Source organism: Pseudochaenichthys georgianus, chromosome 1, assembly GCF_902827115.2.
Source record: "Pseudochaenichthys georgianus chromosome 1, fPseGeo1.2, whole genome shotgun sequence".
NCBI lineage: Eukaryota > Metazoa > Chordata > Actinopteri > Perciformes > Channichthyidae > Pseudochaenichthys > Pseudochaenichthys georgianus.
The window spans coordinates 48,496,289-48,521,219 of record NC_047503.1 but is presented as its reverse complement, the minus strand read 5'-3'; the positions used below and the strand labels follow the sequence as shown (position 1 = coordinate 48,521,219).

The 24,931-nt window shown below is 42.4% G+C and overlaps 1 protein-coding gene across 1 annotated transcript in view; it reads left to right on the top strand.

Annotated features, from left to right (window-relative positions):
• The first annotated feature begins 6,346 nt into the window (after positions 1-6,346).
• LOC117453336 (voltage-dependent T-type calcium channel subunit alpha-1I-like) overlaps positions 6,347-24,931 on the top strand; it is a 294,731-nt gene continuing 276,146 nt past the window's right edge. The window contains 1 exon segment of the mRNA XM_071204189.1: positions 6,347-6,441. Coding sequence (XP_071060290.1) covers positions 6,349-6,441 — 93 coding nt within the window. The 5' untranslated portion in view covers positions 6,347-6,348.

Below are 24,931 nucleotides of genomic sequence, written 5' to 3'. Positions count from 1 at the left end.
TTTGTATTGTACAAAAAACATGGAACACATGTGAATGTGAATCAATCATGCCTTTGCAGTGTTTAGTTTATGCAGAAACAGCTAAAGGCCTTCAGGTTCAGGTTCTTTGTTTGCACCCGTAGGTAGATTCTGTTTGCAGAGAAAAAGACAAGGGGTCCATCCTGACGAAGAACACACACAAACAACAGACACACCTCTAATACAAAGTACACGTACTCCCTGCTTCGTCAAATCTACAAATATTTCAAAAACATTTAAGAAGAAAAACACAAGTACAAACATGGACATTCAAAATGCATAATTAAATACATAAATAGGCATCTGTGTGACGCTGCTATGATGCTGCTGGGATAAAACTGTTTCTATACCGCTTCGTTCTACTCCTTGGGACGACTGACCTCCGGCCCGAAGGAAGACGCTTGAATTCTGAGTGCAGAGGGTGGGAGTCATGGCCTAACAAGGAGCTGGATAACCACTTTAACCTTAAAGGTGGGGTAGGTAAGTTCCAGAAACCGGCTCGAGATACACTTTTTGTTATATTCCATGGAATGCTCTTAACATCCCGATAGCAATGAATATCTGAAGTGCTTTGACAAAAAATCCATAAAAAAATGTCATCTGTAGAAGCCGTGATACTGTAAAAAGTACAACCAATCCGTTTAGCCGGGCCGGCTAAAGTAACTGGATGGCCTACCTGCCTGTCAGCCTTCCATCGGGGCACACACTTATCTCGTGCCCTCATTGGTCATGTGCGCGTTCGTGTGTGTTGGGGGAGGGGCTCTGTGAGGAAGTGGCAGGTTGTGTATTTTCAAATTCTAGCGATCTTGAGCCGGTTTCTCAAACTTACCTACCCCACCTTTAAGGGTCTCCAGGTTTAGCTGTGGCTCACCAGTCAGTCTGCTGGACCACTTTACGATCTCACTCAGAGAGCTTCTGCTCTTTAAAGTCCGAACCATGACATCAATGAAAACGACAGAATTGACTCGATAAAACATGGTCCTCATGGTTTTGTCATTTCCTCATTTTTACAAGTATCCAAACATCATGAGGATCCTTCACTAGTTTCTTATCAGTTTTAAGAGGATATCTCACTATAGTAATACTTAAAGCAAGTCACGCACCAGTTGCTCTCAGATGTTTACCTCGAACAGAAACGGTTTCTTTTGTTTTTCTTTGTACTGATGTTTCTGATGTATTTTTATAGCTTTTACTTCCTGCACTGGCGTGTCGCCTTTAATTCAGTCTTCCTATACATGCTATATGTAGCCTGGAAAAACCGAGATGGCAACGTCAAGAATACCAAACTGCATGAAGGCTTTTCATTTTAAAGATTGAAGAGCAGCTGTGGTTCTGTGACGACTAGCTTTGATTTAAATATGTATCTCTTTTTTTTTAAAACATACATTTTCAACCAATTAACACAAAACAAATTGTTATCCCCATTACCGTGTTAATTAACTTATTATAAATAGCTGATGTCTGAGATGTTTTTATAAACATTTCCTACAGTTTCTGTCCTTTCCATATGAGTTGGTTAAGTTGTGTCGTGGGAGGAGCACATGTATCATGTAGGTGTGCATCGGATTATGTTTGAATGTCTTGTTTCCCCCCCGCTGTGTGTTTCAAAGCCATCGTCTGAAAACCAGTGCTTTTTGAAGCAATGACCCAATTAAGAAAGAATCCTACGGTGAATGAATCGCAGTGTGTGATGTTAGTCTGGTGGGATAGTCGGTGCGGTTGGACCAAATATTTCCTCTTCACCTTCCATCAAATGTGTGCTTCCAGCTAACAGCCTGCAGGACGCCCGATCAAACGGGCCTCGCTGCGGCGCTGGGTCATTCTCTTTAGATGCTCCAGCTGACACACATCGATTTAATGCACGACTTCTTTCTTTTCTTTATTTCAGTCTTTATTTCGAACAGATTAACAAATAACAAATGTGAAAAACAGAATACCGTATTGTTATAATATTTATCCACATTCATGGTAATATTTGTATATTCAACAAAAAAAAGAAAAAAAAAAGTCTTCATAATAATAATAATAAATCATATGTGTCCGAAAGGGAGCTGGAGGAAGCAAATGCTTATTAAGTCCCACCCCTTACTTGATCAATGATTGTCCTTTAAATCATTATGCAAGTTATTTACATTTACATTTATACATACATATACAATCATTTCTCATCTTCAATCACCTTTCTTCATTCTCATAAAATCGACTTAATGCAAACGTGTGGATGGCATGTGAGTGTGAGCATTTCTGTTTTTAAAGGATTCAAGAATGAAAGGAACCAAAGGCTTTATCGTCATAAGCACAACGGCTACAGAGTTGTCGTTGTTGGCAATGAAAACACATCTTAAGTCCCAGGCTTCTACAACAATGCAACGTACAATACTTGTGGACCCTTATGATTTAGAAGAGGGCAATGCAAGTGTTGGTACTGTGTGGTTTATTCAGCAGACATGTAAGATGTTTCTCTCCCAATGTAAGTCAATGGGAAAGAGTATTTTTGGGCCCAATGGCGTCACAGACTGACACGGAAGTTGTAGTATCGCCGTTTGGCCACTAGAAGCATTTGCTCCGACGTCGGCCACACCTTTGAGGGTTTGGTCTCAACGGACCTGCCCTTTCAGAAGAGGCTGAGTGAACTACGTGAAACCATTTATTAAGAAAAAGTAGAATTAAACCACAGTGGAATAAAATACTGTTTTAAAACACGTGTCATCTGCTTATGTGTACACGAGTGGGAGTGTGTGTGTGAGGCCTTGTGTTCTGCCCACTCGCAGCCTATCTTTATACCCGCTCTGATATCAACAGCAGTGCAAAGTCTTTCTTTGAAGGTGCATGCAAGGCTAAGAGAAACATGTTGGGTATATTTTCAGGGAATTCTATTTGTTAAAAACCTGCAGAAGAGAAAAAGCCGGTCCCCACATCGTACCCTCATCCTGCAGCGGTGTGTTGTATTTGGAGTGTTTCAGAATCCTCTGCTGGATAGCCTCGGGGTGGGATTTTACCTCCGGGGCTATTACAGAGCATCCTCCTTCTCACGCCTGTTAACCGAGCAGAGCGCTCACTCCCTACACACAGAAACACGCACACTGAATCCCTCCGTCACACTCTGCTGCTTTGTTTCTGTCGCCGTTCTCTTTCTGCATGTTCTGCTCGTTCCGTTAACCTTTCCTCTAAAGCAGGGGAACCGTTTTCCTCTCCAGGGTCATTTCAATTTTTACAATATCCTCAGAGGGCCGTACCAATTATTGACCTCTGCTTAAAAAAATAAAATCACAGCCCATTCATTTCATGCTGTGCAAAGAAAAAGCAACCTCTGAATCCAGATATCTCACCATGACTCGCGCACGTGTGCACGTGCACGGTGTGGCGTGACCACCAACACAGAAAGATATGGACACAAGATGTGTGCAAATGTATTTAGTTTCCTATCCATGTGAACATGATTTAAGTGGGCGGGACCTAACCTCCTCTAGGGGGGTCCGGGGGCATGCTCCCCCGGGAATATATGTTTTACATATTGAAGTTGAAAGCATCAATCTGGTGCACTTTGAGAGCAACATGAGAGATCTATGGAAACATCTCTCAACACCCAGATGAAACACAACTGGAAGTTATTTTTCTTTATGGATATTTTACAAATCACTCTCCTTTCAAACTGTATTCTTGTTTATTAATAACAACTTTTTTCTTACAGTCATACAGTATGTTATACCCGTTTACTTTATTCTCTTGTTTTTTGATAACTATAATGATCATATAAAGATGTGCCTTTACCTCACTGGTTGGAGAAAAAGCTTCTTATATTCGTTAGCATAGCTAGCTAACCAGATGCTAATAACAACAAAGTTATTGACTGTATGATGACAAACTAAAGAAAAATGCATTGCTTAACTCAGTGATTTTCAAACTGTGGGGCGCGACCCCTGGTGGGTCGCGGTGGTACTGCAGGGGGGTCGCGGGAAGATTTTTTTATTTTATTATTTTCTCCTCTTAGCTTTGTGAAGCACCTTGAGATGATGTTGTTTTTAAAGTGTGCTATATAAATCAAACGTATTATTATTAGGGATGCACGATAATTATCGGTCCGATATTAGGAATTATGACGTCATCCCGATAAACCTGATACCAGCATTAATAGCCCCGATAATATACAATATATTTTTTGGGTAAAAAAAAAGAAAGATATACTGCGGTGTGGGTGGATTGGGATGAGGGGCGCTTGTTTTTCACTCGGCTCCTCCCGTTTTGCCAGTACTGTGGTATTAGTGGTTTAGGAAGAGGGGAGGTCTTCACAAATCCAGCGCTCCCTAATACTTCGAACCTGATCAGTCACCTGAAACATCGCCATCGCTACGATGGTCTGTTAAAAGCGTACGAAGACAATAATACAATACAAAGTGTGTGTGTGTGTGTGTGTGTGTGTGTGTGTGTGTGTGTGTGTGTGTGTGTGTGTCGTGCCTGCCGGTGAGCGTGGAAGTGTGGTCTGCCACAAGCGGGCAGCAGGAGCGGGGCTGTCAGCATCAGCTTGGAGATGGTATTTTAAACTCGATGCGCTCTGAAACTACGGGGCGGCCGAGGACAAAAATACACATGCGTTAATAGCTTTAAAATAATTAGTGGCGTACATCTTTTTTTATTATCGGTTATCGGTATCGGTCTTGAGAAGCAGGAAGTTATCGGTATCGGTTTCAAAAAACCAATATCGTGCATCCCTAATTATTATTATTATTATTCAATTGTAAACAAACACTGCCTGAAAATATCTCATTGGTCAGAGAGCTGTGGGCTAAATGCTCCCTTTTGCAACATCCCTGTGTGAGATAGGCTTTTCTGCTGTTGCTGCCATCAAAACGAAATAACGATAATAATAATTCCTTACATTTATTATAGCGCTTTTTCAATGACTCAAAGCGCTTGGATCTGGAATAGGATCTGCCTTACAAGTAACTCTGAACCAAAAAGGTTTTAATGAGACGCTCAAGGACACACTAGCCAGGTTTCCATCCAAATGCATTTCAACCAACTATTTCAGAAAATCACAGAAAGGAACTGTGAATAAATGCGTGTTTTGATCCACCATTGTGTGATGACTGAGATACGCAATGTGTGTGTGCCATTTAGTGAGTCTTTCAAGCTTTTTAAAGAGGCCCTTTCAACTTTTGGGCGTTTTCCCTTTCCCGTAGTGTGTTCTAGGTTTTAGTGCATGTCAACGGTCTGCAAAGGCTACAATCCCTGTCAGTTTCTCTCCCCCTCTGAAATGCCTCCATTGGACTCCTTTGTTGACTTCCTGAACATAGTGACATCACTATGTAACACTGCTGTTCCCATTGGCTAGCGCTCCAACACATTGTACGTGATAGGCTAAGGGGCGGGACATCTCTGAGCTTTTTTGCGATAAATATCAAGATTTCTTTCAACGTTTCCACTTTCCAATGCACATGAACATGCAGAATTTCAAATTAAATTCTGTAAAATATTCTGTGCTCAAGGCAGTAAAAAACAGTTAATATTGACAGCTGGTTCAATAGTGTAGACGTTGTAACCTTTGCACTTCATCAAAGTCGAGTCAAAGTCAACTTTAATGTCAATCTTTCAGTTTGTGTGTACAGACAGTGAGATCGAAATGACGTTTCCAACAACCCTGAATACAAAAATACAATTATACAATATACAGATATCGATAAAAACATGTATAACATATGTATATCTGTGTTTATTATTATTGCTGCTGCTGCAAACAACACTTCCATGATAACTAATACTTAGCAGCCAGATTGGGACAGTAGTGGTGCAAAAGATAAAAACATTGGCCCTAAAACTCAACAGCAGACTCTAAAACCATGACATTACGTGAATGAATTGGATCCTGAAGGGGTTCACTTGTATTGCTCTTGAGCTGTTACAGTTGCAGCAGTTTCACACAAATGATAACTTTAGGCATGTCATAAAGTTTTTAAGTATCAATGTAAATGTTAGACAATTGGAAAGGGTGTACAGTAATGGATTGTGGGGTGTCACATTCAGACGATATGCAGCAGTTAAAATGTATACTATGATACTAGATATTATTTTGAGTTATTATTTATTATCTGCTTTATTCACTTTAGATCTGTTGTTGTTCATCCTCACCACTTGGTGTCCTCATTATTGAATGTAAACATGAGCACAGAACCATCTATCTCTCTTCACTCATCACTGAGATGATCAGGAATTAACGAAGTAAGAAAGGAACGAATGAATAGTCACCGGCACTCTGTCCTCTCAGATGATATCCTGTTCCCTCCCAGCTGTTCTCCTTAACTGTGTGTCTGCACGTGGTTCGAGAGAGTCAGCATGATGGTGATCTTGTTGAACTGCGTGACCCTGGGGATGTACCAACCGTGTGAGAACATCGACTGCACCTCGGATCGATGCAAAATACTGCAGGTAACACACACACACACACACACACACACACACACACACACACACACACACACACACACACACACACACACACTTACACTCAAAAACTCACACACTACACAGTATGAAGTATAGGCCATTAGGAGGGTTAGGGTTGTTTGTCAATAGTTGGTCCTCACAATGCACTAAAACAAACACTCAAACACACACACACACTCACACATACTTTCACACAAACACACACACACAGAAGTATTGGCCGTTAGGAGGGTTAGGGTTGTCTGTCCATAATTGGTCCTCACAAGTGCACTACAACAAACATACACACACATTTAACACACAGACACTCTCTCTCACACACACACACACACACACACACACACACACACACACACACACACACACACACACACACACACACACACACACACACACAGTATGAAGTATAGGCCATTAGGAGGGTTAGGGTTGTCTGTCAATAAGTCCTCACAAGTGTACTAAAACAAACACTCAAACACATATATTTTGAACATAATGTTGCCAAACACTTTAAATCCCCCCCCCCAAAAAATGTCAATCGCCGTCTTTTTTTGTTTTATCTCAAAGGTAATAACTCTATTTGGTGGTGTGTGAAGTTTTGTATGAATGTTTTTATAAACAAGTACGCACTTGTTGTCTTAGGAAATTCAAAACAGTAGACAATATACAATTATATAATATAAACATTTCAAAAATAGAAATAAAACAGAACTAAAGAGTAGAACATATACAAGGGGACGGTACAGCTCAAACACTGTTGAAGGGCATATTTCCAGCTAAATATTAAAATAAAAGTATGATATTAGTCACAGCAGGGGGGTATACTACGAAGCAGGACTTTCGCTTAGCCGGCTAAATTCAGGGGAAACTCGGGGTTTCTCCATGTTTGTGATTGGTCGAATGTTGCTAGCCCCGCCCCTTTCATGTGAACGCGCACCTAGCTAGATAGGACACGGCTGGCTTGAGCGATCCACTTGATAACCCGCGTCGTAGGACCGCTTAGCGAGAGCGCGTATGTTTTGGATCAGGCCAACCGGCTAACTCAAACATATCCAGGTTAGGTTGAACCAGCTTCGTAGTACAGGCCCTAGGTGTGTAAGGAGAGTCGTTGTTTGTTTGACCGATCCATGGACTGACCCAGTTTTCCTGATTACAATTATAATGAATCCTTCAATCCAGAGTGCAGGAGATTCAATACAGAGACATTTAGGAGACATTTAGGTTTGATTGCTATTACTCAAGTTTTTATTTGAACAAACAATGCAGCCTGTGTGCATATATGTATATCAGAGTATGTATGTGTCAGGGTTTCCGTTAGCCGGTAATTACCGGTTTTTAGCTGGTAAAATTGATTAAAAACCGGTCAAAATGTCTGGTAATAATTAGGGAGGCTCCGATCGATCGGCCACCGGTCATTATCGGCCGATATTCACTCTTAATAGTTTGATCGGTGCTCTCTATAAAGGCCGATCAGGAGAGCTGGATCTGATCGATGTGGACATAAACGCGAGTGAAGTGTAACTGGAGCGAGAGAGAGATCAGATCAGCTGCTGAGTCTGGAGACACACAGCTCTGCATAATCACCTGAAGCCCCGCCCTCTGTTTAGCGAGCTGCAGGAGCTGCTTGAGAAACTGACGGGCTGTCGAGAGAGAGAGAGAGAGAGAGAGAGAGAGAGAGAGTGAGAGGGAGGGAGAGAGGGAGGGAGAGGGGAAAAGAGAGGATCCGTTTCTCCCGTGTTATTATCCAAATGTAATGTCAACTTTTGAATAATGTACGTTATCTACTACAAGTAGTTTGTTTGAATGTAATAATTCTGTTGTTTGTTGTTTGTGGAATAATTTATTGAAAAATGAATCTGAATTTTTCGATCTGTTACGATTATAAACTGAAGCAATATAAAAATGAGCCCCGTGAACTGAGTTTTAAACTGAAGCATATCTGCTCATAGTCCGGTAAATTACCTGCTAACGGAAACTCTGCTACACAACTATTATTATTATTATTGAAATATGACCGGTAAGTTTCACATTTGTCCGGTAAAATAAATTCTGCCCGGACATTTGACCGGCGAGAAAAAATCCTAGCGGAAACCCTGGTATGTGTGTATATGTATATATGTCAATCAACAGGTAAAGCAGATTAATAATAACAATAATAACAATAATAATGCATAAAATGATAATTATTTCAGATTATAGATTATAAATAAATCATTTAGGGACAAGGGTTTGAGATTAAATAAATGATACTTCTTCTCATTACTTTGCGAACACTAGATGTGGCACTGTTTATGTTGCGAATGCTGTTGTTGTTGTTGTTGTTGTTGTAAATGTCATTTTTTGTTTTGATTTCTCTCACATGACTATGCGCTGCAACATTTGTTTTGTAATTATTTATTTTACTTGTTGGAAATAAATGTATCAAGCAATCAATCAATCAATAAATCAATCAATCAATCAATAAATCAATCAACCAATCAACCAATCAATCAAGCCCCCTTAACCAATGAATGCGTTCACTAGCCGTTACTTTGTATTGATCTGTTTATGGACAGATACTTTATTGATCCCAATGTGGGAAATGATTTTGTTAGAGAAACAGAAGTGTGTCAAGACATTAAAATACAAATACTTAAACACATTTAAAAAGTGGAAAAGACAATTAACAATTGCAAATAAAATGAAAGATATTATATAAGCACTCTAAAATATTCTAGCTAGTTAAAATAATAAGGCTTTCCTTACTACATAAATGTTACCACAGCTGGACCCAAAACTATTTCTGCGCTTTAACTGTTATATGTCTTACTAGTTGACCTTCAATGAGCGTTACAGCTTCGTTACTGCGTGGCTGAAGATTGTGTTTCTCTTCCCGGAAGCACTTTGTCACTACGGTTTGAAAGTGCGCTATAAATAAATAGTTACACAGGGTCATGTATATTTGATCAGAGGCTCTCCATGCACACATCTCTGCTGTGGAGAAGCATGCGTGACCAAAACCTACACACCTACACACAGCCATACCTGTTTTACATACGGTATCACCCCCACAAGAACGGACTGACTATAGAAGAGGGAAGTAGCAGCGCACACAATGTAAGGTACCTAGGATCACTAGTACACCATGTAAGGTACCTAGGATCACTAGTACACAATGTAAGGTACCTAGGATGACTAGTAAGGAAACACGAGCTTTGGTGGTTTCTTACTTCTTCTTCTTCTTCTTCTTTTTATAAATAACCATAAATGACAGCAAAGTTAAGTCGTATCCAGTCTGAAATAATCCAGCAGCTCCCTTTGCAACATCAACAAGTATTAAGACACAAGGAAACTGACCTTTAACTACATGTGTGCAAACAATTGTTTCAGTCTAACTTTACTAAATAAAAAAAGACAATATCTGTTTACCATATATGGAGATATGTATCCATATATGTATTTTTGTATTTGCTGAACTTGATTGCAGAGTACATGCATCTGTTTTCTATATGCACTTGTTGTTCCTGATAAGTCTGTGTGTGGCCTTTGTGGGAGGTGTATTACATTCACAGATAGCATGCACACTTAAAGGACCTCACATTCGAGTGAGCAGCGTTTTAAAACATTGCTTCCGTCAAGTGCGTTCATGTTTTCATGTATTCCTACGTGGTTCTTCACATGCTGACAAACGTCCTGATTATTTTCTCAACAGTGAAAGTCTACAAATAGTCAAATGTATATACTTTGGACGCAGCACTCAGCATTCGGCACTTACAGGTACTTTGTTGGATGGTATGACTGGAATTTACCAGACTGAGAACCTCCTTCTCGTGCCCTTTCTTTCCTCCCCCCCCCCATACTTTTATAGCTCCTCTGGTGACTCACTGCAAGCATGTGGTCCTTATGGTGCAGCGAGCAGGTCTTTCTCACGCACGGCACCCCGGCAGCTTCCTTGTCTTCTGGCAGGACTCAGGACCCCCCCCGCCTCACTTCATGTCAAAGTTCGCCTGAGTGGGTGTCTGTGCACGAGTGTGTCCACGTGTGTCGGTGAAGCACTTGTTGAATCAGCCTGGCGTTATTCTCTCTCATCATGTCTCAGCACAAAGTGGATTGATTCTGCTCCCTGGGGGTTGGACCGAATAGAATCTCTCCTCCCAGTATCTATAGATCCCGTTCAATACCAGCATGGATTTAGTGCGCTGCATCGTCAGTCAATACGGGGCTCTCAGAAAATCTGTTGTTCGATACCCTGATTTCAATTGTGCCTCACCAGCGCAATCTATAAGCTCTCACCGCGTGGATCTGAAACCCCGGGAGCTTCGCTAGTCATTTAGCCAGTTAGCGTATATTCTAAACCAATGGAGACAATGGGAACACGTGGTTTGCCTTTGAGATAATTCAGGATTGTTTGCATTTTCCTTCGACGACCAACACTGTTTTCTTAGACACTTTGAACGGTGTCAAAGGACAAACAAATTAACAGTCGTTTTGGGAAACATTTGCAAAGATCACAGAAGTCCTGAAATGTTTAAGCATTTGTTTTCTTCCTAAAGCCACAGTTTTAATCCCTGGTCAACTAGTCACTGAAAAGGAAATTGTTGGTTCATCGAAATAGCAAATATCTTTACTCCCCCCCCCCCCCCACTAGAATAAACCCTGTTAGTTTCACACTGATAGCGTATATTTCTAAACCAATGGAGACAATGGGAACACATGGTTTGCATTTGAGGATATTGTGCCTTTCTTAGACACTTTGAAGAAACAATAAACAGTCGTTTTGCAAATAAACGAGCAAAGAATACAGAAATTACTGAAACATCCTTCCTTCCATCTTCTCCCGCTTATCCGTGGTCGGGTCTCGGGGGTATCAGTTCCAGCAGAGAGCCCCAAACGTCCCTTTCCCCTCATCAACCAGCTCTGACTGGGGGATCCCAAGGCGCTCCCAGGCCAGCGAAGAGATATAATCCCTCCACCTGGTCCTAGGTCTACCCCTCGGTCTCTTCCCAGCTGGACGTGCCTGGAACACCTCCCTAGGGAGGCGCCCAGGTGGCATCCTAACTAGGAGCCCGAACCACCTCAACTGGCTCCTTTCGACGCGAAGGAGAAGCGGCTCAACTCCGAGTCCCTCCCTGATGACCGAACTTCTCACCTTATCCCTAAGGGAGACGCCAGCCACCCTGCGGAGAAAACCCATCTCGGCCGCTTGTATCCGATCTCGTTCTTTCGGTCATTACTGAAACATTTAAGCAGATTATTTTCCTGAAAGCCAAAGTTTTAAACCGTGGTCAACTAGTAACTGAAGTTCATCGAAATAGCAAATATATTTACTTTCCCCCTCGCTAGAATAATCCCTGTTGGTGAGTTTCACACCAATAGCTTAGTCATTTAGCCAGTTAGCGTATATTTCTAAACCAATGAAGACAATGGGAACACATGGTTTGCATTTAAGCAAATTCAGGATTGTTTGCCTTTTCCTTCGACGACCAACATTATTTAATTGAACACTTTGAACAGTATTAAAAGCCAAAACAATAAAGTGTCGTTTTAGCGAAAACATGTGCAGAGATCACAGACATCCTGACATGTTTAAGCCTGTTTTTCCCTGAAAGCCACAGTTTTAGTCAACTAGTATCTGAAACTGAGATTGTCGGTTCATCAAAAAACCAAACATTTGACTTCCCCCTCCCTCCGCTGGAATACAGCCTGCGAGTTTCACACTGATGTTCCCGGACGGACTTCGCAAATCTTATGGAGTCTGAGCCTTTAGGGTTTCATCCTGTCTGCCGTAGGGTGGTTCAGCGAAATTACAAATATTAGTTGTCCCTCTGGTCATGTTCAAACTGTTGGTTAGTTAAGGTTTATAGATGTCCTCCGCCTGCCACGGGATCAGTGGATAGTTCTTAGGGCCCAAATGACTTTAAAATGACATGCTATTCCTTTTGTTCTTCTTGACAGCTTGTCTCTTTATGCATATATTGGTAAATAATGGATGCATGGAAAGAAAGGGAAACCATGGTTTGCATATTAAGTGAATTTAAGTTTTCCTGCATCTTTGTTTGTTCTGCAACAATCAAAAGAAACTCAAATAATAGTTTGTTACCAAAGACGCCTCGAGGATGTGCGTTGAAACACCTTCAAGGAATTTGCATTTGACTTCCCTCCAGCTATCCTGTGACCTGGATGGGTGAAGAATCTGCACCGACATCACATGTTGTTCCGTAGAGACAACGAGGGTTTCATCTCGCTGAATAGGAAATGCTCGAGGATCAATAAGAAGCCCTCCGAAAGAGAACTGCATGCAAATGACGTCCTTCAGCACAAATTACAAGCTCAAACGAGCACTCCAGTTTGAACACAGATCTAGCAAGGCTCTTACTCTTGAGTCCTGAAGTGTCTTTAGTAATAGTAGCATCGCTCATAAATACTTTGAAGACGTGGGCGGATTGAAACCTCCAGAGCTAAAAGATTGTAATCAGTTTTCACCTTCAGTAATGATGTTTTACTCTCTGGTTAGATATATGTGTGACACCATTGAGAACTAATGTGCAGGGCCAGTAATAAAGTCATGCTAACGCTAGTAATGGAAGAACATTTACTTAAACCTCCTAGTAAACCCATGTTGAGTCCTACATTCAAATCTCACTTATGTACAGAAGTATTATCAAAAGATGAAGCTAAAGTATCACAATTAGATTTTCAATAGAATTGTAGTTTTGTAGACAAAGAAATGCATGATTATGTTCTAACACATTAGAGAACTTTCTACCTATTGTTAGGGAATAATTTGCTTAGGTATTTAACCGTCGACACAGTTCATGTTTTTCTCCTCTCACTGTCTCCTTTCCCACGGCATAGTTATACGGCCTTGGATATTACTGCTATCTGTCTCAAGGGGGAGGAGCTTGGGTATTACTGATATCTCTCTTAAGGGGGAGGAGCTTGTGTATTGCTGCTATCTCTCTTAAGGGGGAGGAGCTTGGGTATACTGCTATCTCTCTTAAGGGGGAGGAGCTTGTGTATTGCTGCTATCTCTCTTAAGGGGGAGGAGCTTGTATATTACTGCTATCTCTCTTAAGGGGGAGGAGCTTGGGTAGTACTGCTATCTCTCTTAAGGGGGAGGAGCTTGGATATTACTGCTATCTCTCTTAAGGGGGATGACCTTGGGTAGTACTGCTATCTCTCTTAAGGGGGAGGAGCTTGGATATTACTGATATCTCTCTTAAGGGGAAGGAGCTTGGGTAGTACTGCTATCTCTCTTAAGGGGGAAGAGCTTGGGTATTGCTGCTATCTCTCTTAAGGGGGAGGAGCTTGGATATTACTGCTATCTCTCTTAAGGGGGATGACCTTGGGTAGTACTGCTATCTCTCTTAAGGGGGAGGAGCTTGGGTATTGCTGCTATCTCTCTTAAGGGGGAGGAGCTTGGGTAGTACTGCTATCTCTCTTAAGGGGGAGGAGCTTGTGTATTGCTGCTATCTCTCTTAAGGGGGAGGAGCTTGGATATTACTGCTATCTCTCTTAAGGGGGAGGAGCTTGGGTATTGCTGCTATCTCTCTTAAGGAGGGGCAGCTTGGGTATTGCTGCTGTCTCTCTTAAGGGGGAGGAGCTTGGGTAGTACTGCTATCTCTCTTAAGGGGGAGGAGCTTGGGTATTGCTGCTATCTCTCTTAAGGAGGGGCAGCTTGAGTATTACTGCTATCTCTCTTAAGGGGGAGGAGCTTGGGTAGTACTGCTATCTCTCTTAAGGGGGAGGAGCTTGGGTATTGCTGCTATCTCTCTTAAGGGGGAGGAGCTTGGATATTGCTGCTATCTCTCTTAAGGAGGGGCAGCTTGAGTATTACTGCTATCTCTCTTAAGGGGGAGGAGCTTGTTTATTGCTGCTATCTCTCTTAAGGGGGAGGAGCTTAGGTATTACTGCTATCTCTCTTAAGGGGTAGGAGCTTGTGTATTACTGCTATCTCTCTTAAGGGGGAGGAGCTTGGGTATTGCTGCTATCTCTCTTAAGGGGGAGGAGCTTGGGTAGTACTGCTGTCTCTCTTAAGGGGGAGGAGCTTGGGTATTACTGCTATCTCTCTTAAGGGGGAGGAGCTTGTGTATTACTGCTATCTCTCTTAAGGGGTAGGAGCTTGGGTATTACTGCTATCTCTCTTAAGGGGTAGGAGCTTGGGTATTACTGCTGTCTCTCTTAAGGGGGAGGAGCTTGTATATTACTGCTATCTCTCTTAAGGGGTAGGAGCTTGGGTAGTACTGCTGTCTCTCTTAAGGGGGAGGAGCTTGGGTATTACTGCTATCTCTCTTAAGGGGGAGGAGCTTGTGTATTACTGCTATCTCTCTTAAGGGGTAGGAGCTTGGGTATTACTGCTATCTCTTTTAAGGGGTAGGAGCTTGGGTATTACTGCTGTCTCTCTTAAGGGGGAGGAGCTTGTGTATTACTGCTATCTCTCTTAAGGGGGAGGAGCTTGGGTATTGCTGCTATCTCTCTTAAGGGGGAGGAGCTTGGGTATTGCTGCTATCTCTCTTGAGGAGGGGCAGCTTGGGTGCATTGTTGTTGTCAGTCTATGACCGAGCACAAGCCGCCATGAGGTAGTTTACTGTTCAGGGACGAAGGTTCCCTGGCACACATTCTTTCCTATGGACGAGAGCTCTAGATTCAGGGTCCATAATGTTTAGTCTCACTGATGAGGAATGTTGATTATTACACTCTGAACTAGTTAAAACCTTGAGCTGCAGAAAGAGTTCCTCAGAATTGGTTTGGCAACCGCTGTGTCAGCTCGTGACACACCACCTGTCAACTCTCCGGCCGAAACTCAAAATAAACCGTCGGTGTTTGCCATCAGAGCTCCAGCTCTCCTCGTGTCTCTGAGTCCTGACTCCATCAGAGCTCCAGCTCTCCTCGTGTCTCTGAGTCCTGACTCCATCAGAGCTCCAGCTCTCCTTGTGTCTCTGAGTCCTGACTCCATCAGAGCTCCAGCTCTCCTTGTGTCTCTGAGTCCTGACTCCATCAGAGCTCCAGCTCTCCTCGTGTCTCTGAGTCCTGACTCCATCAGAGCTCCAGCTCTCCTCGTGTCTCTGAGTCCTGACTCCATCAGAGCTCCAGCTCTCCTTGTGTCTCTGAGTCCTGACTCCATCAGAGCTCCAGCTCTCCTCGTGTCTCTGAATCCTGACTCCATCAGAGCTCCAGCTCTCCTCGTGTCTCTGAGTCCTGACTCCATCAGAGCTCCAGCTCTCCTCGTGTCTCTGAGTCCTGACTCCATCAGAGCTCCAGCTCTCCTCGTGTCTCTGAATCCTGACTCCATCAGAGCTCCAGCTCTCCTCGTGTCTCTGAGTCCTGACTCCATCAGAGCTCCAGCTCTCCTCGTGTCTCTGAATCCTGACTCCATCAGAGCTCCAGCTCTCCTCGTGTCTCTGAGTCCTGACTCCATCAGAGCTCCAGCTCTCCTCGTGTCTCTGAGTACTGACTCCATCAGAGCTCCAGCTCTCCTCGTGTCTCTCTGAGTCCTGACTCCATCAGAGCTCCAGCTCTCCTCGTGTCTCTGAGTCCTGACTCCATCAGAGCTCCAGCTCTCCTCGTGTCTCTGAGTCCTGTCTCCATCAGAGCTCCAGCTCTCCTCGTGTCTCTGAGTCCTGACTCCATCAGAGCTCCAGCTCTCCTCGTGTCTCTCTGAGTCCTGCCTCCATCAGAGCTCCAGCTCTCCTCGTGTCTCTCTGAGTCCTGACTCCATCAGAGCTCCAGCTCTCCTCGTGTCTCTGAGTCCTGTCTCCATCAGAGCTCCAGCTCTCCTCGTGTCTCTGAGTCCTGACTCCATCAGAGCTCCAGCTCTCCTCGTGTCTCTGAGTCCTGACTCCATCAGAGCTCCAGCTCTCCTCGTGTCTCTGAGTCCTGTCTCCATCAGAGCTCCAGCTCTCCTCGTCTCTCTGAGTCCTGACTCCATCAGAGCTCCAGCTCTCCTCGTGTCTCTCTGAGTCCTGACTCCTTCAGAGCTCCAGCTCTCCTCGTGTCTCTGAGTCCTGACTCCATCAGAGCTCCAGCTCTCCTCGTGTCTCTGAGTCCTGACTCCATCAGAGCTCCAGCTCTCCTCGTGTCTCTGAGTCCTGACTCCATCAGAGCTCCAGCTCTCCTCGTGTCTCTGAGTCCTGACTCCATCAGAGCTCCAGCTCTCCTCGTGTCTCTGAATCCTGACTCCATCAGAGCTCCAGCTCTCCTCGTGTCTCTGAGTCCTGACTCCATCAAAGCTCCAGCTCTCCTCGTGTCTCTGAGTCCTGACTCCATCAAAGCTCCAGCTCTCCTCGTGTCTCTGAGTCCTGACTCCATCAGAGCTCCAGCTCTCCTCGTGTCTCTCTGAGTCCTGACTCCATCAGAGCTCCAGCTCTCCTCGTGTCTCTGAGTTCTGACTCCATCAGAGCTCCAGCTCTCCTCGTGTCTCTGAGTCCTGACTCCATCAGAGCTCCAGCTCTCCTCGTGTCTCTGAGTCCTGACTCCATCAGAGCTCCAGCTCTCCTCGTGTCTCTCTGAGTCCTGACTCCATCAGAGCTCCAGCTCTCCTCGTGTCTCTGAGTTCTGACTCCATCAGAGCTCCAGCTCTCCTCGTGTCTCTGAGTCCTGACTCCATCAGAGCTCCAGCTCTCCTCGTGTCTCTCCGAGTCCTGACTCTCCATTGCTACAGAAGTTTCCCCTACACCTATAATGGTGTAATACATTTGATAATTGTACCTAATTGTGAGTAAACTTAAACAGTCATTTTACTAGTTTAATATTTAGAGATATATATATTTTTTAAAGTATTGTGTTTTTGTTGTTAATCTGAGGCGTAACGAAAGCTGTAAAAAAACATGTTTTGGTTTCCCTTTTTGAATGAAATGCACTGGACGTATAAAGTAGCAATATAGAACAAATCAACTAAAGGGCAAGTACTTCAAAGATGTTCTTAAGTACTGTACGTGATAAATGTACTTACTTAGGTACTTGCCACTGACATTCACACTATACTAAGATGAGGAAGCTTAATACTGCACAACATCAGCAAATTAGCATTGCCATTCTTAGCACGTTAGCATACTGATGTTAGCATACTGATATTAGCATTCTGTTTAAAGCACTAGCATGGCTGAAGACATGTCTTGTTAGCGCACATGTGGAATTGGAAAATGTGGAAAATTTACAATATACAGGTACCGTATATATATTATTTTCGATGTCAGTACCAGACTCTAAATTAAAGAATGGATTGGGCTAAACATACTATATATCACAAATAAAGTACGCTCACTTATAGACGCACCGTACCCGCCAAAGTATGATAAGTATTATAGAAATCCTAATGATAGAAAGGGACCTGGATTAAGAGGCGTTAGAAAGAAAGCTGTGTAAATGTCAGAGGAGGGATGTACTTTTGACATTTGGTCGAGTATTCGTCTCTCTTGGTTCAGTGAACTTTACAAACGGTAGCAACTCATACATCTTTTCCGTTCGACAAAGGTCAAAGTTGCAATCTTTACCTGTTTCTATCCGCATTAGTACTCCAGTGCTGGATTCGTGCAATCCTCCAGGACTGCTGAGTAGGACGTTTTTCCCGACTAAACACATAATCACATCATTGGTTCGGATTCAGAACATGTAGCCTCAAGTACTTCTCTCTGAAAATGAAATTACAGGCAACGGCGAGCGGGTCAGCTCGTCTCTAATCCCCCGGTACACGCGGAGAAGAACAGCAGCTAATCTGGGCTTTCTGCTCACAACAGCAATAACACGCATTAGCAAGCTGCGATCTTTGATTTATTTGGATTGTTCTGCTCTCGTCGTTTAATTAGATGCTTGATTAAAGCTGGGAGTGGAGTGGGGGAGGGGCCTGGGGGAAGTCGATGTGAAGCTTATCTCTGATTACTGCACAAACAAATGATTTCCCATTACCCCGGCGTTTACTGCAAACTGCTCAACCGGGGAGAGAAAATACAGGTTTAATGGAGATAAGTGGCTTTGCGGAGAGAAATGGAGATATGAAGTTGTCAGGGAACGAGAGCGGAAAGAATATAAATACAATGTTTGTAGGAATAGAGATGGAAGTAAGACATTGGCAGCTGCCTTTGGAGGGAAAGAGGGAGGGTAAAGATTGAGAGAAGACTCGGAGGAAGACAGGGAAAGAAGTGGAGTAAACAAGGAGGAAAGAAGTGGAGTAAACAAGGAGGAAGGAAACCTGTCTTGCCTTTTACAAGTGTCCTGGTGCAGCAGAGGATCACACCCTCACCTTCACTATGATACGATGTTAACAGGGTGAAACCCCCCTCTCATCCCCAATAGGGCGATTTACTTGATGTCTTGAAACAAAGCTAAAATCTTTGTCTGAATCCGAATCTGACCCTCAGCACAGCCTGCCTTTGCTCGTCCTACAGAAGTGTCTTCAAAGTCAGTCAAAGTCAACTTTGTTGTCAATCTTTCAGTTGGTGTGTACAGACATATTTATACATTACGACATGACAAAAAGCACAGCAATCAATATATACAAAATATCACTTCAATAACTTTGAGAAATGTACATTCGTGCAATACAAATAATTGCTAGTTTGCAGCCCTTTTTTTTCAACCGAGTATCTATCGGATTTTTTGGCCTCTTCAATCTCTGGAAATAGTGAAATATGTGCAATAAATACGTATCTGTAGAAGACACTATGTGGCCGCTTCACATCCAAATCCAATTCCAAATTCATTTTGCAAAACTACTATCAAACTATTAAATCCAATGAGCTGAAAGCAGCGAATGTTTGCCAAAAATATGCCACTAACCGCTCAACAGAAAATCAATCAGCTCTCCATTAAATCAAGTCTTCACGAATACTTTTCAGACCGTTTTTGGCCCGTAAGATGTCTGCAAATAGTGAACAATGGGCCTGATCATTTCAAAGGACTCCATGTGGCCTCTTTGTCTACAATAATTCAAAGTGAAAACGTATTTGTGTTTACTAGGTTAAAGAAAGACTTGGAGAAGATTAAATATAACCTGAGGGGCTCCTCAGAACTATTTGAATCTGTCTGGGGCTCTATGGTAGCCTGCTATCCTGGCTCCAAGATGGTGGAATGAGCTCCCCATTGGCATCAGGACAGCAGATAGCTTACAGACCTTCCAGACTGAAAACTCATCTCTCTCGACTCCACCTCGAGGATAGAACTACTAACAAAGCACTTATATACTAACAAAGGGCTGGCTTACCTAAAGCCAGTTGAGTAGCACTTGAAATGATTTGCTCTATGAAACCTGATGTACTTTATGATTCTGTTTTCTTCAAGTTTGTATTTTGTTGGTCGAACGCACTTATTGTAAGTCGCTTTGGATAAAAGCTAAATGCAATGTAATGTAATAATGTAACATGGCTGAACTTAAGACACGACATTAAGAAGAAAGGGGGGGAACTATGAATGTATGTTTTTTTTCATTTTTCATTTTGTTTGTTTTTGTTATTCATTTTTTTAATTTATTTGTTCTGTCTTTGTATACATGTATGTATGTAGGTACGTGTATGTATGTGCATGTGTACATGTGGGTATACGTATGTGAGTATATGGGTACATGTATTACTGTTACTATTCTGTATTCCCTTATCTATACGTTTTCTTTTAATATTATCTTCTGCATTACTTTACTTTTACATGTATCTATTTTATTTAGTTAGTTATTGAATGTACTAGCTAGGACCGGGAGGGGGGAAAGGGGAAAATAAATAAAAATATTGACTGTATAAACGTAAACTCACTGAGCCTGACTCAATAAAGAAATACCAACAATAGCATCAAACTCTCAGGAAGCTGGGTTTTTATTTGAATTTGACAAATGAATCAATTTCCCAAAAGGAGCCATTCAGCAGAAACATAATCAACTATCTTTATAGTTTTTGTAATGACTAACGGTTCTATATTTATAGTAAAGTCCTTCAGTTAGGAAAGATGACTTCAGACCTTCATAGATGCCATGGACTATTCTGTACCTGCTGTGTTTATGTATTTATTTCATTATGCTTTTTATGCCTGTTTTTAAATGCCTTTTTAATAATGTATTTATACTGTATTTGTTCTTAAATGTCTTTTGCTTTTAATCTGTAAAGCGCTTTGAATCGCCACGTGCTGAAAAGTGCTATATAAATACAGTCGCCTTGCCTAATGCCCAGATTCATAGATCTGTGTTTCAAGACATGTTTGAGCAGATTTTCTGAATTGTACCCCGACGTTGGTGTGGCTGGAGCCTCCCTGAGAGGATCGAGTTCTTTCACTGCAGCTTTGCATCGGCCCAAAGTGGCCATTTGATGAAGATCAGTCATGAAACGGAGCTTTCCCCTCATGCATCTGTGTGTTGTTGTCAGCAGTCGGGATGAACCCGATGCATCAGCAAGTTGCTGTTTTTCCATTGGTCGTTTCACCGGAAGCTGTTTATTTCTCATCTCCACACGTTGTGAGCAGTTCACCGAACAAATGACCTCCTTTTCTCACACTTAGAAAATCCCAACAGTATTATAGGTCAAAAGAAGATGCAGTTATTGTTGCTAGAAAATGCAAAGATATGAGAAAATAAGTATGTTTAGCCGATTTATAACAATTTGATTCTTCTTGTTGGGACGTCTTGGATTCGTCTTGCACCTCGTGTGGAGTTTTAAGCTTATGATTGAAAGTGTCTCCTACCCCCAGTAGTCTACCAATAACTGGAACTTGAGGGTTGGTTCATCCACTTACCAAAGAAGAGATGTAGTGTATACCTTTCCACTCATATTAAGCCTTGTTGAAAGGTGAAATGCAGGTGATAAAACAACACACTCTCACTCCCTAAGCGTCCAATAGCGACGTTTGGTCAGTGTCCGTGGCGTCCAATTGTGACGCTCCTAGGCTCCTTCAGCGTCATAAAGGGACGCAAAGAGCTTTCAACTGATTGCAATGTATCCCATCTGCGTCGGGATTTGACGCTCATGGAAGCACGGCATTCGTTTATGTCGGCTGCCCTTAAAGGTAATGTGAGCGTCCATTCCCAGGAGTAAAGGATGGCAGAAGACACTACACTACCCAGAATCCCCAGCTATCGTTTGGACTACACCATGTGCTCTTGACAAACCCCGTGATAGTCCTCAAGCTCTGTGATTGGAGAGTGTGCTCCGAGGATTAAGCCGATTCTCGAACAGCACTTGAAATGGGATGGAACCACGGCAGACTGTCCAAAACTGGATTTGAACGGGTCCACCACGTCCCCCCTCCCCCACCCCGTCCCCAGAACTACACATGCTGGCTATTCTGTTTCGCAACATGTTCTCTATGGCACGTCTCTACTGGGAGTTGTAGTTTTAAAAGACGTTTTCGTATTTCCCATAATAAGAAGTTGCCAGTATTAAACTGTGTACATCCCTGGAGGTTTAGGGGACAGGAAACACTCACATTTGAAACATATAATTAATAAATGGGTGAAAATTGCTTGTGCCCATAATGGGCAGTATTAATATATACCCACATGCCAGCTAAGGTCAGAAGAGCTTTATTTAACAGCTGGTCTTATGTGTGTGACCCCTGTGATAACATTACATTACATTAATTGATAAGCCTGAAACATGCACTTGTCAAGGTTCAGAGGCACATTTTGCAAATATGGCAGTAGCCATCGATCAGCTTAAGATAAGATATACTTTATTGATCCCAAGTTGGAACATTTGCGTTACATCAGCATGTGTAACAGTTAAATATGCAGTTGTGTTTATTTGAAAATCATTTAGTATAATCACATAAATTCTGTGTTTTATATTCAACAATTCTGTGTTCTTTATTTATTGATTGTTCAATACCTGACAAGGCCGGAGATGAAATATCTACATACATCTTATAGTATAATACATTATGTATAATATCAGTTAAAATAAGTGCTTCAACATAGTTAACATTGCTGGAGGTATGCACAAATATTGATAGATGTCTTGTAATGCACTATTGAGGAACCTGCAACCCAAGTTTTTCATTCAGTGCAGAACTACACCACAGTTGTGTAGGCCTATATGATATGTCAATAAACCTTAGAAAATCTTGAAATCTTGAAAGGGATGTGCAAAATAGTCATTACATACAGTCTTTAATTAACAATTAGTAGAGAATAACGAGTAATGAATATACTTTATAGGGATCGTATTAATATCTAATAATAAAAATATTGAAATTCAATAACATGCTTTAACCACCAGGTGTCCCTTTATATCAGCTGTGCACCGTTATGGTGTAAATACAGCCTATCTACCAACTGGATCAAATATAAAAGTGAGCCGAATTAGTGTTGATACTGCAAGGAGACGTATTGTGTGAAAAGAAATGTAAGATGTTGTTTAATGGCTGATATATTTATGATCCACGTCACGTTTCCAGTTCCTCATGTTTGTCTTCTCATCAGGGCTCTATAAATACAGAACTACGGCAGATATGTAATATGTAATGCAGCCGAACCGTGTATTACAATGCCGTTATGTGATGACTTTCAAATAGAAAAGCAAACACACTCGGAATAAGGTATTATTATTATTTTGGTCTGTTTCCGGTATTTGTTAATGACGGTGTTCTCTGAGATGTGAGACTGGAATTGCACAGGGGGGAAATAACGTAGGCTATCTTTAGATGCGGATTTTGTTAAACTAATATGTTTAGGCTGTGGACCAACACTATACATTGACGGGGAAGGGGGTAGCAATAAAGATAACACCATTAAACAGTTACACAACATAACAGAAATAATATCGATAGCAGCGTCCCTAGCAACCACCTTGGTAACAATGAAAACATCGCGATTTCCTGAAGTAATCTTCGTAATAACTAGCAAACTAAAGATCGTGTACATCCACTGCACACATAATCTGAAATAACAACTCATATTTCGCATCAAATGACATCAAAACGCATATTAATGGCCAAACTAACTTTAAAATAGGCATTTTCCACCCAGAATAAAATGAAGTTCGGCCATGTTTTCTTTTTCTGCAGGGAGAAATTTGAAGATCATGTGACATAGCTGGGGATTCTGGGTAGTGTAGTGTCTTCTGCCATCCTTTACTCAGAAAAAATATTTGTTTCTCCGAATCGAAGGGGAAAAATACAAAAGCATTGCACACAATTTAAACCAATCAATGTTGTGTAATTAACAAGGACAATCTGGTGTTTTTTAGTCGATGAGTAGTGCAGATATCACTGTAAAATCAATCGACAGTAAGAGGAGTACTTACTTCCGGGTGTACAATTCTCCGTTATCCAATGGGAATGGACGCTCACATTGCCTTTAAGGGCAGCCGGCATAAACGAATGCCGTGCTTCCATGAGCGTCAAATCCCGACGCAGATGGGAATACATTGCAATCAGTCGAAAGCTATTTGCGTCCCTTTATGACGCTGAAAGAGCCTAGGAGCGTCACAATTGGACGCCACGGACACTGACCAAACGTCGCTCCTGGACGCTTAGGGAGTGAGAGTGTGTTGGATAAAACATCACACTTGGAAAGCTCTTTCACAAACAAAATGAAAATCCCGCTACCCTCTCATTACAACTCGGCCAACTAGGTCATTGTCAGGTCTCTGAAAATTAAATTCAACGGGTTAGTCAGAGAAATAAACACAGTTTTAAACATCAAACAATAACAAGAAGGCCTCAATCATTTATTTACATATTAAAAAGAATATTACACCTGTAAGGGAAACTTCTGCAGCGATGGAGAGTCAGGACTCAGAGAGACACGAGGAGAGCTGGAGCTTTGATGTCAAACACTGATGTTTATGACAAGTATCGGCCGAATAATTCACATCACAAGTCACACAGTCAAAGGTTCTGACTGCACGGGTGGGCTGCCATGTCAAATCTGCCGCACCTCTCTCTCGATAGCCCTTTTAACTAGTTCATAGAGAGTAAACAACATATTTGGGGAGATAGACTAAACAGCTGGGCACCCTGAATCACTTGAGTCTGACCCTTAATGGCCTCGAAGCCAGCGTTCCCACAGCCGTAAACCATTTCGTGACCGAGAGTTGGACTGGTTTATCAAGATAGCTGGAGCCTCCCATTCCTTAACGGTACATCCACACAGCAGCTTTAGACGAATCTTCCAACGCTTCTCTGCCCATTGACTTTGAATGGGGGTGACGTCACTTTGCCTCGCTTTTCGCCGAACTGCATTGTGGGGGAGCGAAGCGAAGATTTCCAGGATTTCCAGGATTCAAAAGTTGAGCAATGTTCAACTTTTGAAGCTGAGCTGGAAGCGCCAGCCAATCAAATCCGTTTATGCAAATCTGACAGTAGAAGCGCTAGCCAATCAAACCGCGTGTAAGCAGGGAGAGCCAGACCGCAGTTCCTTTCCTCATATTCCAAATGAGAAATTACGGTAGCAAATCACCCGGTTCTTTACGACCAGAACTATTACCGGGATACAAACCGGAGGAACCAGGCATGGAGGGAGGTGGCAGAGGCAGTGGGGGAAACTGGTAGGTTTTCGCCTGTTTGGGGAGTTTATATA